Raw genomic sequence first — 18,362 nt, 5'->3', positions numbered from 1 at the left:
CATAGTTGTGGAAGCTGCCCTGTAAATCACTGGGCTTTCTGGGCCCGCACGCCCCTGCAAAGGCAGCTCTCTCTCACACGGCTCTCATTTTGTGGGCGATTCCATCTAACAAGCAGCAGTCGTCATGCCAGGGCCTACCCTTGCAGCGTATCCCCGTCGTCTGAGAGAGACAGAAGTTGTCACCACAGCTCAGAGGGGACGGCGGGGCCGGGGTGTGGAAGGCAGATGAGCTGCAGCCATCAGGTGGCCACGGGAGGCCGGCTCCGGGACCAGCGGGCCACTGTATGGCCACCCTCAGCTGCGCGACCGGGGAATGATGAGTCACGTGAGGTATGGGTCACTCGGAAGAGGGGAGAGGAAAGGATCTGGGGACCATGCTTGTGAAGAGGCTCTTTGGAGGCCACCGGCAACTGTTGTCTGACCCTGTGGCCTTCTGCAGAGATGCCGCAGAGCTAACGGGATGCGTGCTCATCGGCAGAACATCTGAAATTAGTTCCTAATGGCTCACTGGCCACACACTCAAAAACCAGTATTTCAGACATTAACCACTGACCACAGGACTTGGCCACATGTACATCGTCCTCATGGAGAAAAGAACAGACTGTCTCTCACTTCACATGTTCTCCGATAAAGAGAATGTCTTCCAGCTCTTACAGTTGGCACCGAGTCCACACTCCATCTGGTGGTTAGCACCGTGCTCTGGCCGTCTCGGGACCGAGGTCCCTCACGTCGCAGCACCCCTGCTGCTCCGTGCTCTCATGACATGGGAAGCTGCCACTGGCCCCTTCCGGCGGGCTGGAACCGTGCTAGTGCACCCGGACAGCGGGCGGGGGCTCAGTACAGCCAGTGGAGGGAAGTCTGCCTGCGGAAGGTCTCCTGAAGAAGGTTCTCAGAGCAGCGGCTGTTGGCCCAGTGAGAAGCAGACACCGGGGAAGCATTTCCAGAGGCGAGGGGTCGACAGGCAGCCCCCGGGATACAGGGCCCATCGGACCAGGAGGGAGAGAGGGGAACATGAGGCCTGGGTCTCATACCTGCCCCGAGAGGAAGACAAGTCCCAGGCTGGACTGTTCTGGAAAACAGTCCTGAGGGCTCTGAGGGTGGCAGAGCTGACCTAGAGGCTCTAGAGGGAGAAAGAGCCCTTGTGGCTAAATTTCATGGAAGAGAAAGCAGGATCAAAGAGTCAGGGGAGGAGAGGCCAGCGAGGAGCAGCTGGAGCTGTGCTGCTGGGAAAGGGAGTGGGTCAGAGAGGAGAGGCAGGAGCACAGCGACAGTGGGCATGGTCGCAGGGGTCCTGGGGTGACGTCTACAGGGACTGAATTTGCCATCAGGGAGGGAAGGCTAGTGAGGTGATGGTCCCTCCAAAGCTCAAGCACCAGGCAACAGCCAGGTGACATGAACGGCTGGGTCTCCCTCACGGTTAGTGGGGCCTGGGGATCGTCACGGGGTAACTGTCCACCCAAAATGCAGACACTGAAGTGCTGAGCCCCAGCACCACAGAGCGCACCTGGATGTGGAGACAGTTCCTCACACAGGTAGTTCGAGTTACGCTGAGGTCATCAGGGTGAGTCCTAGTGCAGTACAACCACTGTCCTCGTGGAGAAGGGGACACTGCACACAGGCTCGCACAGGGAAGGAAGACAACAAGAAGACACTGGAGAAGATGGCTGTCTGCAAGCCATGGGGTGGGGGGAGCCGGGAACAGACTCCTCCCTCAGCTCTCAGGGGGACCCGCCCCAGTCAACACCCTGATCTCAAGGCTTCTCATGTCAGGACCGTGAGCCCACACATTTCCACTGTGTTGCCCCCACCCCATCCATAGCCCTTGCTTACGGCAGCCCCAGCATCTGAGACATGAGACATGGCTGTGGAGACAGCAAGGACCCTGCGTGAGAACGGGGCTGGGGGGGAGCTGAGGGGGGAGCCAAAAGCAGAGGGGCAGGTGCCTGGGCCCAGCAGCAGCCCTGATGTCAAATGAGGCCCCAGAAGCCCACTCCTGGCACCCAAGCCAGTGAACCCAGAAGATGAAACTTCAAAAGACCCTTAGTTGAGAACCTTCTGTCCCTGGGGGCAGGGCCGCCCCTCCACGGGCCCCCTCCGCACTAAGCAGTGACCGTGCCCTCCCATGTGACAGTGTGCGGGGGGATGCACCTGCGGAACCGCAACCCCGAGCCGCAGCCTGAGCTTAGCCACCCAACGCCCAGGGCAGACACCGCCCGGCTGCAGGTCCTGCTGGCCACTGCTCGAGTATTGTTTTCAGTCTCAGAAAACATGACAATGAAAGAGTGTGGCGGGGAAGGGCGAGACTCTACCCCTTCTTCGAGGGGGCGTCTGTCTGCGACTCACCATGTGCCCTCTTTCTCCCGGAGCCTATAAACTAACCGAGTCATCGGAAATACTAAGAGTCAAGTGCAGTAACCGGTACGGCTGCTTCTATGTACCTGTAGCACAAGACAGAGGGGCTAAGATTTTAACTCTAAACTAGCCAAAAGAAGCTGCTAGAACATGAACACAAATGATTAAACCCTGAGAAGCAAGGGTGGGAGTAGAGGATGTTAATACTCAGCATGCACGCATTTCTATGCCACCACCTCCGCTTACAAAGATACGTATGCTCTTTTGCAAAGAACAAAAACATACCTGAGGCCTCATTCGCGGGTTCCATCGCACATAATAGTTTACCCAGAGTTCCAAATGACTCAGACTAGCAACAGGATACAAGACGTGGTTTTCATAATTCACAAAGAAAGGATTAGAAAATTCTTCGAGCTGGCTATTGACATATGACCATAGCGATATAGTCTTCGTATATACATCCTGAAAAACAAAAAAGGAATACCCTGAAATACATTCGACTTTTCTTCAGATCCTTGAGAATTTGTATTATGGAGAGAAAAGGACTTGAAGGAAAGGGGATCAAATGCTGAAAGATTACTGACCATTTACTGAGCCCTGCCCCCCATCCCTGATGCTATGGCATCACGAAATGACACGAAAACATACACTGGTTACTATCCTGAAAAAATGTATTGCTGAGTTAGGTGACATCTGGCGACTGCGTCTGTGTGAGGGCAATCGAGAATGTTGTTTTTTTTTTCTTGATTTTATTTATTTGTGAGAGACGCAGAGATAGAGGCAGAGACAACCCCTGAGCCACCCAGGTGCCCCAAACGTGAACTTTCTAACACCCACAGGTTGATGGGGCCCATCAATAACAAGTACATTTTTTTTAAATTTCCAGTTTGCAGTCTGCTTTTGTGACTCTTAACATTAAGGACTGGGGCAGAGTTTGCAGAGAAGATTCCTTTCACTGGAGAATCATGGATACCTGGGGGGAAATGTGCCAGGGTGGGCAGGCTGGTGATGCCTCACATCAAGAAGCAGATACATCATCTCCCCACCTCCCGACCTTGGCATACTCGGTTTAGAGATGCTGGAACTATTTGCATTGCTCATGCAAAGGGAAAAACCAAGACCTCCAGACTTGGCAGGGCAGGTCAGGGGCAGACACGGACAAAGCACAGTGACAAAAGTCACAATCAGAAACCAAAGGAATAAAACCAAGACCTCCAGGCTTGGCAGGGCAGGCCAGTGGTAGACATGGACCAAGCACAGTGACAAAAGTCACAATTGGAAAACAGTAAAGCCAGCTGACTTCCTCACAAGCTATCTAGACAGAAAATTCCTTCAGGACCTTTTCCTATTTTTTTTTCTTTTCCTATTTTATACTTTGGATGTCTAGGAGGAACACCAGCCACGATGCAAGGGACCATGAAAAGCCGCAGTAATCATCACAGGAGGTGATGGCCTGGAATCGGCAGACTCGTGCCATCAACAACAGAGAAGACAGACTAGGGAAATGGGCCCTCACGTATGCAGTCAACTGATTTCCAACTGGGCCACCGAGAGAGTTCGGGGGTGGGGGGAGAGTCTTTGCAACAAACAGCGCGGTGATGACCGGTTAGCCACATGCAAGAGGATGGAGTTGGACCCTTGCCATACGCTGTCCACAAAAAGAACTCAAACCTGGGTCACAGACTGAAATGGAAGGGCTAGGACTACAAAACTCTTAGAAGGAAACACAGGCTCAACTCTTCATGACCTTGGGTTGGGCAAGGGCTTCCTGCGTAAGCAACGAAGGAAAACAAATTGGACTTTGTGAAAATGAAAGGCTTGTGTGTTTCAAATGAGACCGTCAAAAAAGTGAAAAGCCACTTCACAGAATGGGCAACAATTTTTGAGAATCACATATCCGATCAAGGACTTGCATGTCTCACGAATTTATAAGGGACTCTTACGACTCAATAATAATGACAACCCAACTACAAATGGGCAAAACATCTGAATAAACATTTGTTCACAGAAGATATACATGTGGCCAAGAGGCCCATGAAAACATGCTCCCACTATCATTAGTTACCAGGGGAATGTTCACCCAAACCCACAATGAGATGCCACTGGGGCTGGCTAGAATTAAAAACAAAAACAAAAACAAAAAAACAAAACAAAAAAAAAAACACAAGTGTCTGCAAAGACGTGAAGAAAACAGGCCCCTTACACATGGCTGGTGACACACTCTTGGTAAAATATTGGAACTTCTTTGGAAGCACACTCCCTGGCTCCCCAAAAGGTTAACCACACAGTTACTATACGACTCAGCAACTATACTCCTAGGTATATACCAAGAGAAATGAAAGCATATGCCCACACGAAACCTTGCACATTTGAATGTTCACAGCAGCGGCATTTGTAAGAGCCCAAAGTGGAAACGACCCAGAGGCCCATCTGCCACTGACCAGATAAACGAAATGTGGTCTGCCCGTACAGCGGAGTATTACTCAGCCAGAAGAAAGGAACAAAGTCCGGACGCCTGCTTAGACATGGATGGACCCTGACAACATGATGCTCAGTGAAATAAGCCTGCCACGGGAGGACAAATACTGTTCGACTGCAGTCCTATGGAATGTCCAGAGGAGGTGAATCCAGGGAGACCAAAGGCAGATCCGTGGTTGCAGGGGCTGGGGGAGCGAGGGACAGGGAGTGACTGCTCATGGGGATGGGCTTTTGTTTTGGGGTGATGAAAAGTTAATGGAGTTTATGAAATTAGATGGTGATGGTTGCACACTCTGAATCTATTAAAAACCACTAACCGTATACTCTTAAAAGAGTAAATTGTACTGTAGGAAAATTCAATCTCAAGAGCGCTGATTCTTTTAAAGAGCATATTTTGTCAAAAAAAAAAAAAAAGACAGCCGTCAGGGTTTAAATTCTACAATGTGGACTTCATTCTTCTGTTGATTTTTTTTTTAATAGCTTTATTGAGATACAGGTCACATACCATAAAATTCACTCTAAAACTTCTTTTTTTTAAAGAGGTTCACAGGGCCCCATCATGCTGGGCCCGTAGGAATGTGGACCTTATCCTGATCACAGTGGAGGCCACAGGGAGGTTTCGAGCAGGGGAGAGGCACGTGAGGGCACTGAATAGAGTTGGGGAAGCTGCCCTGGTTGCTGGAGGTCAGAAATAGGGAGTGAAGCTCACTTCCTGGCAGCTGCCCTCCTCCACGAGAGAGTGGGGGCTTGAACTAGGCTGCGGGGCAGTGATGTGCGGCCAGATTAAGGAAGAATCTCTTCGGGGCACCTGCGTGGCTCAGTCGAGTTTGATTTCAGCTCAGATCATGACCTTGGGGTCCTGGGATTGAGCCCCTGTCGGGCTCTGTGCTCAGTGGGGAATCTGCTCGTCCCTCCCCCTCTGCCCCTCCCCTCTCCCCTCCCTCTCTATCATAAATAAATAAAATCTTTTTTTTAATCTCTTCTGGGGATCAGCTATGGCAGCTGGGGTGAGGGGGAGGGAGGAGGCAAAGGTGGCTCCTAGGCATTTGACCTTAGCACCTTGAGGGGCAAGGGTGCGCTTTAGGGAGATGCAAGGGAGCAGAAGAATAGCAAGTAGACCCCAAGATGAGATAGTGACCAAGAGAATAGTTTAGGGCCAGAGGAGGACCCGGGACTGGGTCCAGGCAGGCTCCTGGGTGACTGAAGGGCTAAAGGGAGGAGACTGAGTGGGGTGTGGGCACAGAATGAGGAGGTGATAGCTGTGGGGAAGTGGCAGAGGGAGGTGGGTGCCAGTGACCCACTATTTAATTCTCCAAAATTTAATAATGTTCTATTGTGCTGAGCCTGCAGGTGGTGGCCCTCTTGTCTTAAGTGGAGGACACTCTAAGCTGCCTTTCTGCAATGCCTCCTCACTTTTGTTCATTTCTTTCTTATCAAAATGAGGAGGAAAGGGGCGCCTGGGTGACACAGTCAGATGAGCATCTGGTAAATGGTTGGGCTCAGGTGGTGATCTTGGGGTCATGGGATTGAGCCCTGCATCAGACTCCACACTCAGCACAGAGTCTGCTTGAGGTTGTTCTCTCCCTCTGCCTCCCCAGCTCATTCTCTCTCTCTCTCTCCCCCCCCAATAAATAAATAAATCTTTAAATAAAAAAGAAACTGAGGGAGAAACAGGCAAAAAAGAACTCTAAGAAGCTGGGCGGCTGCTTCATTATCAGCCTGACAGATAAGGAAGTTTGGCTTGTGCCTAGACGGAAGCTCTGGGCTCCTCTGCAGACTTCTGCAGACCTCGCCTTCCTAGGCCTCTAAGTACCTGTCAGCTCAATGGAATGGAGAGTGAAGAGCAGACTCACATCATTTTGGAGTCGGTGTGGTAGAAAGTATACGAGCCTGGGACTTAGAAGTCCAGGGTCCAGAACTGACCCTCAAGACCTGAGAGACCTCAGAGAGCTGTGCACATGCTGGGTCCCAGCCCCCAGCCCACAGGCAGTAAGGGGCTTGGGTCAGACCACCTGGAAGATGAGACATGTGCGCTGGTGCTGCCGAGTGCTGGAAGGGCACCTGGGCAATGCCTCCATCTACAGATGGCAGCAGGGCTAGACCCAAGTCCCCCACCACCCAGCACCCCTTGTGCAGTGGGTTGTAGCAGGAAAGGCTCCTGAGCCATCAGGAGAGCAACACACAAGATGGAATCCACTTACCTCTTTGAATCGCTGCTGTTCACAGTTGCACAAAAACGTCCCAAAGAGACAGCTATAGAGGTGATCCAAAATCGTGATCAAGAATAGCTCGTTAAACTCGAAGGCTGAAGGAAACTTAAATGGAGAGAGAAGTAAGGTTTAAAGTTCCGTCTCTAAAACACAGTGGTACCAATTTTCTATGAAAGACAGCTAAAGTACAGCTTGGAATACAGGCAGAGATTACAAGGGAAACTGAGCCCGTGTAGCATTGAACTTGCTATGGTTTCAAGTCCAAGCTTACAGAGAGCTGGCTGAGGAGGCACCTGCAGGAACAAGAACTGCTGCGCTTCCTGATGCCCAAGAGGCATCATGTAGCTTCCATGTCTTTGTCGTGCTGGTAGAATGCAGCCCACGGTCACCCTTCTGCCAGAAGCTACTAGAAAGCTGGACAAAATACACGGAACAGCTGGTTCCAGACTCTGGCAACAGGCAGCATGAGGCTATGACAGGCCCCCGGCCCAGTAGGGAGACTGAGGAAGCAGGTCCAGCTTTTGTCCCGGCTTTCTGCCCGGACATACGTTTGGAGTCACAGAGAAGGGACGGGGCTCCCCAGCACAGTGTGTACCAAAAGTGACTCAAGAAAAAATGGCAAGTCTGTTGTCCAGTTAAGAAACAACTCATAATTAAAAACCTTCCCACAGAGAAAGCTCCACAAACATACGTCCCCAAGCTCTTAGCAGTGTCTAAACAAATTGACCCTGGCAACGTGTACAAAGTGTGATGCAACATGACCCACTGGGGTTTAGCTCGGGAATGCAAGGCTGGATTAACATCTGAAGATCAACGTTGAAAAAAATTAATAATTACTGTAATTCACCACATTAACAGAATAAAAAAACAGTCATATGATCATCTCAGTTATTGTTTTAGGTCATTCTTAATGGGTTTTTGCAGAATTCAAACAAAGACTTTACCATTGCCAGGAGGCTCTAGCCAGAAGCTGGCATTTAGTGGCCATGAGGAGACGGTCTGGAAATGATAATAATGATTAATGATGACAACGATACTCCTGGCAGCAGGCACGCATGGGGTGCCTACCACGTGCCAGGAAACACAGTGGGGTACTGCAGGCGGCACAGCCAATTCGAACCAAACCAAAGCAGACCACCAGAGAATTTTTATTTCAATCAGTTTCCTTTAAAGTACTGAGCTGTTCCCCAAGCAGAGCGCTGCCTGCACACTCACATGACTAATCCTGCCACCTCGAGAGAGACACCCAGGGTCACCGACGCCCATATTACTTTCCCAGGCTAGGGACGAGCTTCCCGGTGAGAAATAATCATCAGTCCAGGACTGTCCAAGCTCCACCTGTGCTTTTCCTCGCCAGGCTGCTTATCACATTAGCCAACCTACAGATGTCTGCACAGCTACCCTGGATTCAGAGGTGCCGCCTCGCTCCACCTTAAGGACTGTTCCCAGAGAAACACACAACTCTCTTCTGAGGAGCCAGCTCAGGATTCCACTTTGTCAGAAACCTCTGGAAACTCGCTGTGGTGGTGGTTCTTACCTGCATTCTTGTTCTTAGATAGACTAAATCTGGCTGAAATGCTGGAGATAACTACTGATGAATCCCCCTCAGAGTCTTTAACTTGCAATTCCACCGATGGCCTCACATTCCAAATGGCCACCCTTTGAAACACCAAGTACATCACGTCCACTTTTCCCAGCATTTTTCTATGCGGTTTAGTTACGCTCTATTTATGAATCATTGGCACCATGAAATTTATGACTGATAAGCAAATATATAACGTTTACGTACATTGAGGCTTTATTAAATCAAGGATAGAAATGGAAGACCTAAACTTTATTTTCATTTAAATTATACATTTATTCACAGGACCGCAAAGCTTCTATGGACACATTTTTGCAGTCAAGTGAATCTTTATCCCTAATCCTGAGCCTGCATTCTGGACCTGGGAGCTTGGTTGGGCATGTTCTAGCACCTCTGACTACAAGCCTTATTCTGGCCAAGTGGGTCCCAGGGCTGGTAGGTCTAGGCTGGGCGGGACTCAGCCTACACCTGTCAGCACCCCCAGAACTGGGACATAAGAGCTGGATCTATTGGTGCTCCATCAGGACTTCTCTTCACATCCAAATGGTGCTGTGGCCTCGTGCTCAGCTCAGGAAACATTTCATCAGAGGAAGTGCCAGCAATTAGAGTAATACAAATAAAATATTAAGTCTTATGATTCGTAATTTGTTTTGGCCTCTTCTCCTGGAAACTATACCATATGCCTAAAAAAGATGTGCTCAAAAAGTCCATAGGAATCCACAATGAAATTCTGCACCTCTTCCATGGAACAAAAACATGAACCACTATTAAACCCATTCAAAAGGGCAGAAAGTCTATTAAACTATGGTTATTGTAGAATGTTTGTGACTCTTCTCTGAAGAGCCCCTCAATTACTTTTGCCTTAGATCCTTTTATATCAATTTGTGCATGCAGGCTAGTTAATTTTATCCCGAGATTTCTAACAATTTCATGCGGATTTAGCTTACTTGATTTAGCAGTAGGCAACCTCCAAATAAATTAATCTTATTACATTAATGCATCTTTCCTAACAAGCTACATGTCTCATCCACTTGTTACTTAACTAATAGACTGAGCAGTGATATTTCTGCTTCTATTGCATTAACAATGTTGTTTTAAGAAACATTAATTATACACATTTCACAGACAGGATCTTAGAGCTGAGAGGCATCTAAAATCTAATCTAAACCCCTTGTTTTGTTTCTTAAAATCCAATAAACAGCACAAAAATGATCTAGATTAGACATGAAACCAGGCACTAAATGGTATGAAGCATGGAAGGCAGTTTGAGGATATTATACACGTACACGCACACGCACGTGCGCACACACATTTGGCATTCAGGAGGAAGCAACTTTACATCCACAAAAGTGGCACTTATCCCCTCAGAAGCATCCTTTGTGCTCAGCCTTGTTACACAATTTTTTGTTTTGACCTAAATGTAACCATCATTTAATTTTGCTATTGGCTCAACGAATACAAACAGCAAGAAGTTCATGGTGCTAGAAAACAGTAAGACCTCAGGGCCAGCCTCTGTGCTTTCTGAGTACATATTCACTGTCACCTGCCATGCATCCCACCACTGCCTACTTCTGAGATCACCCCTCCAAGTGGCTGCTCTGAATCAGCTGGGACCTAGCACTCAGATAATACAAGAGCCCCATCAGTTTGGGGAAGCTGGACCGAAAAGTAACAGTGAGTTACTGTTAGTAACTGAGTGCGGGACTCAGGACTCTGGGAGGTCTCCTCTGGCTGATTATAACCCCTCCCCTCTTTGCTTTCCTATTTCTGAAAGTATGCCCGCTCTCGCTAGATCCTTGCTAGTGAGATCCATGAGAAATGCAGACTCACAGGCTTGGGGTCCCAGATTCACAAATCAGAATCTGCATTGTAATAATATCCCCACATCCAGTGCCACCTTCCCTCCAGCGTCAGCAGGAGGCTAGGCCTGACAATTGCCATCTCTAAGTCCCCAGGGGAAGCTGAGTCTACTGGCCTCAGGACTGCAGTAGGACAGAGCCCGTGTCTAGATGATGGTCTCCTGCCTCACTGGCACCTCAGAACCATATGGGGAACATTCCAGAACTACACACATCTGGGCTTCTCACTAGGCCCACAGGAGGAAGGGTCCACGAGGGCAAGGCCCAAGCATGTGCGTCCTTAAAAGTCTCCAGGTGCTGCCAGTGTGCACTCGGGTAGACAGTGAGGCTGGGGTCACCTCCCCGCCCCAGATTCCTCCCCCAGCCGATGGCTCATGAGGAATTGCTGCTGGAAGGGGTCCAACCTGAGGTGGAGCAGGGCAGCAACGGCACCATGGTGGTGCTCGAGCTCTCTCCTGCCCCCAACACATACCCCCACTGGTCACAGTGGCACACAGGGAGGAGTTTCAAACAGTGGTCTATCAGACTTACGAGCCTCGGGGGTAGGGGGAGATGTCCTCTGAAACAGCCCTGTGGTGATGGTAATAACGTGGCAGGAGGGTGGAGTCACTAGAGGTCGCCAGCACTCCGTCCGTCTGGTCCTCTTCACGTGACTAAGGCAGCCTTGGCCAGGCCTCAAAGCCAAGAGGAAGGAGAGCACCCAGGCCACAGCTCTGACCTCTGACTGTGTCCCCACCCCCGCACAGGCACTGAGGAGACTGCCCGTCCTCTACTCTCTCAGTCTAGGTCTCTCTGTCTGTGTCCCTCTGTCTCTCTGCCTGCATGGGTCTCTGCGTGTGCGTCTCTGACGTGCTCTTCGGCTCCATCTCCTAGCATAAGCGGAAGACCCCAAACTTGGGCTCAAATGTTAGAGACTAGGGAATACACAGCACCTGCTCAGGGCCTGCTCTGAACTGAAGCCATGGGGGGCCCAACCAGCTTAGGGAAAGGGATCCCTGCAGGGCCGCCTGACTTACTAGGGCTCCGCGCGTTACAGTTTGGAAACGAAGCACCAGCACCTTCCTATCCAACTCCGGTTCCTGGACACTCCCGTCCCTCAGTGACCTTGCTGCAGGGGCGCCGTGGGGGCCCAGGGCAGGTGCACAGATGCCTGGGTTCGGGGTCTGACACCCTCCTGTCTGACACTTCACTTACATCCCTGTTTCTCACACTTGGCCCTGCTCAGCAGGGGGCTTTGCCTCCTTCCCCGGTGGAAAGGGAGCAGAAGCAGGGGCCTTGGTCTGCAAAGCTGGCAGATAGGATGAGTGACAAAAGCATTTGCATGAGAATAGGAACTTTTGGTGAGAAACTGATAGTCCCTAATTTTCTTCTTATACTTCTAAACAAGTTCGAATCAAACCGAGTTAAATAACAGAAGGGGGTCATATTTTTACACACCTACATACATCTTCATTTTGAACGAACATGCATGTTTATCTAATCTTCAACTTTCAGGTCAGAAATATACTTGAAATTTCTCACCTGTCTTGTCATTTGCCAAACACAATCAATAAACTGAAGAAATATAGGGGATCGGTCAGCATCCGCGTGGTTGTCATTGCCATGGCCCACTCTCTGAAAACAAACAAGAGGTTCAGCATGTGAACATGAGCCACAGCCCTCTGAAAAGTCGCTTAAAATTGCCTCACGGTAGGCATCAGGTCTCATGTGTATTTCCCAAGACCTAACAGAATTCTTGGCACAAGAATAGGCACTAAAAAATGTTCACTGAATTGGACCGACTTCCATTGCTTAAGAGCATTTTGTTTTTGGAAACAAAATTTCACTGTATTGTATTTTTTATGTGTTGATTTTTTTTTAATGATTTCACTTTAATATAGTTGAGGTCAAGAAGTTAGGAACAAATGGCCAGTAAACTTTTCACTCCCAGTGATGGGGTCAAGCCTGGCCACCACACCAAGTGCCGTGTCAACGTGGAACTACCAATTAGCAGCTCAGAAAGCACATTATGAAGGCCATTTCCTTCCCAAGTACAAAAACAGGTTTTCCCACTTATCACAAATGTCAAGAAGTCTGAGAATCAAATAATAATCTACACATTTGAACCAATTTTACAGGACACAGAGAACCCCCCACCCCCAATACACATGAAATGATAATGGGGAGTCCTTGCTCAACGCAGCCCAGTATTGTGTGCTTCTGCAGTTCTGAGAAATACTTGACATCTAGTAGTGTGTTTCACACCTTTCGGTATTTTAGAACATACTCACAGATTCCTGGTAAAAGTTAAAAGAATTCCAAACACAAAAAGGATGAAACGTTGAAAATGCCAAGTTAAAAAAAAACAGCTCAGGAGCGAGCCTTCTAAGAGAAGGCTCAAATGCTCTGATGACTAATCAACAGGATGAGAAAGAAAAAAACATTACAAAGATACAATGCAACCACCTCACAGAAAGTGCGAGAAATACTAGGTCTATGAAATGGCCAGCAGGGGAGACATAAAAACAAGGAAATCCATGCCCGGCAGCTACGGTAGGTGATCTTATTTCTCTTATTGGTCTTTAATTGTGGTGAAACAACAGACCATCAACAGGACCACCTTCACCATTTTAAGCATGCAGCCCAGTGGCATTAAGCACGTTCGCACTACTGTGCGGCCAACCCCAGCAGCCATCTCTGGAACATTTCCATCTTTCCAATCTGAAACTCTTCTCCATGAATACCACCTCCCCCCCCACCCACTCCCCGTGCCCACCATTGTGGTCTCTGGCCCTATGAATGTTAACTGCTCTCGATACCTCTCATGAGTGGATTCCTACAGCATCTGTCCTTTTGTGGCAGACTGCTCTCACGTAGCAGAATGTCCTCGAGGTTCATCTATGCTGTAGAATGTGTCAGAAATTCCTTCCCTTGTTAAGCTGAATGACACTTACATCGTGTGGATAGACCTCATTCTGTTTATCCATTCATCTGTAGATGGCCACTGGGGTTGCTTCTACCTTGGGGCTACTGTGAATCACTGGGGGTGCGAATATCCAAGTCTCTGTTTTCACTTCTTTTGGGTCTATATGCAGAAGCAGAATTGCTGGATCATATGGTAGTTCTATTTTTAATTTTTTGAGGAACTGCCATACTGTTTTCCATAGCAGCTGCATAAGCTGCCTTATTTCTGCACTTCCCCTTTACAAAAAAATTTGTAGAACCTGCTCTTCAGTATTTAAGGCACCTTGGGGACAGTTTTGCACAACCACTCGCAATTTAAGATTCATTCTTTTAATAGCCATTCAATGAATTCCTGTGGTGTACGCAAGGCATCTTGCCTGGCCCTTGGAGTTTCAGGATGTTTCGTGGTGTCCCATAGAGGCCGCGCTCTTGGCTACACATCTGAGGTACCAAGACAAATGAGACACAGTACCTGCACTACACAAATAATGCACTCAGCAGTCTAGTCATGGGAAAAAGACCTGGATGTGCCCAGGGCTTCCAAGACCAGGATGGGTATGGTGGGGCCATAAAGGAGCAAGTGGCCAACCTAGGATGGGATACAGGAGGGAACAGTGAAGGCAAGTCACATGAGTCAGTCATTGAGGAGGTCTCATTTGAGATAAATGCTAAAGGACAGAGGGAGGTGCCTGCCCCCTAGCCGGCCAGGGACGGGCTGTTGTAGAAGCAGTGGGAACACAGTAGGCACACCAGAAACACCACAGGTAGCTGGGCGCATGAGGCAAGGGGATGGAGGTGAGACAAGGCTGGAAGCGTGGATTGGGCCAGATCACCAAGGGTCTCAAATGTTGAGCTGAGGAGTTTGCCCACAGCCCCATAGGCCATGGGAAGGCTCAGAGATTTGCTCTGGGGAACGGCAGTATGAGATCAGCTTCCTGGAACTCTCCATCTGGCCGCAGCATGGACAATGGATCTGAAGTGGACAGGTGATGGAGAAACTAGTTAGGAGGCTGCCTAACACAGCATCAGGGAGATCGCTGGGCAGGTCAGAGTGAAGGGGACACCAGTGACACTGAGGAAGAGACAACAGATTAGAAACATGTGTACTAAAATATGTGAGACCGGTGGAGATCACCGAGGTATTAAGCAAACAGAGAAAAGAGGGACAACCTGAGGACCCCAACGTTAAGAAGTTGGGGAGAGAGGGAGGACCAGAAGATAGGAGAAATTCAAAAGGCTATAGAAACCTGGAAGCCAAAGGAGGAAATGGTCTCCAGAAATAGGGAAGAAGCAACAGCGTCAGGCGCTCAGGACAAATAAGAGAAGGGCTTGCAAAGTGGCAGGGATTGGTGGTTGTGACGTGTAGTTTTGGGGTGGGGTGGGTGCTAGGAGGAGGAAGTGAGTAAAAGACAACCATTATCGTAAAGAGGGCAGCTCTCTGTGGTGACAGCGGGAGGGAAAGTAGGGTCAAGAGGGTCGGTTTCCAGGGTGGGATAAATAACGGCATGTTTGGACACTGGTGGGACCATCTAGGCAAGAGGGGAGATGGAGGCAGGCCAGAGGCAGAAATGGTCAGAGGGTGGTCGGGGAGGTGGATGATGGAACAGGGGCAAGGGCAGGAGATGGCGTCAGGGAGGAGCTTAGATGGCTCACGGACAGAAACTCAAGGGAGGGGAGAGCACAGGGAGGCCTGAAAGTACGGTCTGCTGCTGGCTCCACACTCAGGGGCTGGCTGAGCTTGGCCAGGTAAGTCGGACTCCTGAAATCTGTTTCCCCCACATGCCAGCTCCATCAGCGGCTTCAGGGTCTTCCAGGACTAAACCAGATGATACGTAACAGTGCTGGATGTGGATACACAGTGGTGCTCCGTAAACTGCAGCCATTGAGAACCTGAGGACCTCATGGCCATGACGACCCCCAGCATCAGCATGTAAGGATGGCAGTGGAGTGTGGACACCTTGGCATCTCAGCAGATAGCCTTTAGCACTGCCTATGTAGGCAAGGGCCCCTCATGGCGTCCTCTCTCCCAGGACACACAGCGTGGGGAGGAGAGGTGGCAAGGAATGACCTGGGAGCCTTGGGAGATGGCCACATACGAACGCTGGAGCAAAGTCCCCTCTCTCCGCCTCTCCCCAGACCGAAGAAACAGGAGTTCGTGGTACTGTCGAAAGTAACAACAGGCTCTAAACTGGAGCCAGCCCAGACCAGGCCCTGTCCTGAGCATCTGACATGCACAACTCACCTCTGCTGCACCACACTCCACCTCAGAGAAGGTGCCAGAGTGCAGCTGAGGCTCCAACAGCAGCCCTCGAAGGGCACGTGGCTCACAGGTTCTGGAGCTGCCTTTCCTTCTCCTCATGGCCAGTGTACCTGGTCTACCCCCATGATGGCAGCCACCAAACCCCTCCTGCCCCTACCCCCACTGCCTATGAGGGGGCCTGAATGAGGCTTCAGGAGTATTCTGGTGCCATGCACAGTTAAGATGAATCCCCGACAGCTCAATGACCAGGAAAGCCACTTAGACTAAAACACACATGGCAGCTCAAGAAGACCTAGCCAATGACCCAGCAATCCCCCTCTTAGGAATGTACCCAAGTGTGAAAGCAGGCTGGTGCAGGCTGAGTTGGATACTGCCCCAATTCCTACACTGGAGCCCTAACCCCCAGGACCTCAGGATGGGACTCTATTTGGACACAGGGTCTGTAAAGAGGTGATTAAAAGGAGGAAAGAAGGATGGGAGGCGGGGCCCCAATCCAGTCTGACTGGTGTTGTTTTAAGGAGAGGAAGTTGGGACACACAAAGAGAGACACCAAGGAGATGCATGCAGAGGAAAGGCCAGGTGAGCACACAGTGAGAAGGCGGCCACGCACAAGCCGAGAAGACAGGGCTCAGGAGAAACCGACCCTGCCAGCACTCGGATTTTGGACTTCTAGCCTCCAGAACTGGGAGAAAATATATTTCTGTTGTCTAAGCTACTCGGTTTGTGGTACTTTGCATGGCAAAAACTTGTACACCGATGTTCACAGCAGCATAATTCACAAGAGCCAGCTGGCCAGAAAAATCCGAGTGTCCATCAACAGAAATGGATAAACAAAGGGAATACTAGCCAGGTATGAAAAGGAATTAAGTTTTTGTATATGCTATAATATGGATAAACCTTAAAAACAATGTGTTTAGTGACATAAGCCAGTCACAGAAACACAAATATGTGATTCCACTCACAAGAGGCACCTAGAACAGGCAAATTGAGAAAGATAGAAAGCAGGTTTTGTCAGGGACTGGGGGAGGGGGACATGAGGAGGGACCACTTAATGGGTATAGAGTTTCCTTTTGGGGGTGAAGAAATGTTCTGGAACTAGATAGAACTGGTGGTTGCACAACACTGTGAGTGTACTAAATGCCACTGAACTATATGCCTTAAGATGGCTAATTCTGTTAAATGAATTTTACCTCATTTATTTTTTTTTAAAGAGAGATACCTATGCTAAAAAAATTTTTTTAAAATATTTTATTTTATTTTTTAAATAAATTTATTTTTTATTAGTGTTCAATTTGTCAACATGCAGAATAACACCCAGTGCTCATCCCGTCAAGTGCCCCCCTCAGTGCCCGCCACCCAGTAACCCCCACCCACCTCCCCTTCCACCACCCTTAGTTCATTTCCCAGAGTTAGGAGTCTTTATGTTCTGTCTCCCTTTCTGATATTTCCCACTTAAAACATAGTGCCCTACCAAAAACATACCATGCTGAGGTCCATGGTATTTGATTATGATGACTCAGATCTGATACAGAGCAGAAAGCCCACACGGGTGTGCGTGTGTATGTTTTGTGTGTTGCGTGTGATACACACACGCACAGGATAGAACAGTCAAGCATGTACGTCACAGTCTCAGCTTACCAGTGCAAACCTATGTCCGAAGCTTATCCACTCCTTTTCTATGAGAGCCTCGAACCCTTTAATGGTGCGGTAGTAACTGTCCAACATCAGCATAGCCAGAGCCGTCAGCTGGGCTGTTCGATCCCAACCGTCGCTGCAGTGCACCACCACTGAAGTCTTCCCAGATTCTATCTTATCAGCGATCCTTACTGCCCCAGCAAGAAGCGTCTTCAGAAAAGAAGGCACATTAGAGTAGGCTACATCAGATTTCTAGGACAGCAAAAATAATTCTGTGGAGAACCTTAGAAGTTCAGGTGAACAAAGCCAACACTGCAATCAAATGAGGGTCATTGGGAAACGTGAGCCCTGGGGGTGGGGGAGGCCCTTACCCTAAGAAACATGACAACAAATACAGTCCTTGTTATGGGGCCGCAAAGTACTTTACAGACCTGATCTGAGGCAAGCGGCATCCCTTTGTGTTAGGTCACAAAAGCCCTCCACAAAGACCACGGTCTGGACACTGCCCGTGGCGACGATGCAAGCCTAGTACGCTGCAAAGAGGTGCTGCTTTACATTGCTGAGAAACCACGAGGACACACAGATTTGTGGCGGACACACAGAAAAATCCTAACAAGAAGGCATGTAAAGGACCAGGCCTCTTTACCCTGATGTACTCCAGCCAGTGCGTCCCATCCACGTTGGAGAGCCAGCGTGCCTCATCAACAGAAGGGTACGCGATCTCTTTCAGTTTACGCAGGGACTCTCTCATCACGTGGATATTGTGGATCTCCAAGAACACGAGCTCCGCGTTGGGGTAAGCGCTTTCGCTTTCGTACCCTCCACCCTTGGCCTGTGAAAAACAGAGGACATGCAGAACTGCGTGTGAGTTCACACTTCCGCTGTCTCTAGCGTTATCAGGAGGAGACCATTAAGGAAGCAACAAGCCCATCCATCTATAATAAACCTCCTGAGCCGTGGAGGACTCGCCCCCATCTGCTGGAACAGAGCACCACACACTCAGAGCGGCTCAAAACAACAGACGTATCTTCTCACAGCTCTGG

The 18,362-nt window shown here is 49.4% G+C and overlaps 1 protein-coding gene across 15 annotated transcripts in view; it reads right to left on the bottom strand.

The window, feature by feature from the left end:
* The window catches only part of MTMR1 (myotubularin related protein 1), a 63,932-nt gene that overhangs the window by 3,253 nt on the left and 42,317 nt on the right, over window positions 1-18,362 (bottom strand). For 14 of the 15 annotated variants that reach the window (XM_049107943.1, XM_049107944.1, XM_049107947.1 and 11 more), the window contains 5 exons: window positions 17,966-18,151; window positions 17,323-17,529; window positions 12,003-12,095; window positions 7,032-7,145; window positions 2,638-2,814 (listed from right to left, as the gene is read on the bottom strand). In XM_049107943.1, coding sequence (XP_048963900.1) covers window positions 2,638-2,814; window positions 7,032-7,145; window positions 12,003-12,095; window positions 17,323-17,529; window positions 17,966-18,151 — 777 coding nt within the window. Of the gene's footprint in view, window positions 1-2,312; window positions 2,439-2,637; window positions 2,815-7,031; window positions 7,146-12,002; window positions 12,096-17,322; window positions 17,530-17,965; window positions 18,152-18,362 lie in introns of those variants that run through there. The other variant, XM_049107948.1, reaches the window with a different exon arrangement.

The sequence above is a fragment of the Canis lupus genome, chromosome X (assembly GCF_003254725.2).
Source record: "Canis lupus dingo isolate Sandy chromosome X, ASM325472v2, whole genome shotgun sequence".
NCBI lineage: Eukaryota > Metazoa > Chordata > Mammalia > Carnivora > Canidae > Canis > Canis lupus.
This window is presented reverse-complemented; position numbering and strand designations above follow the sequence as displayed.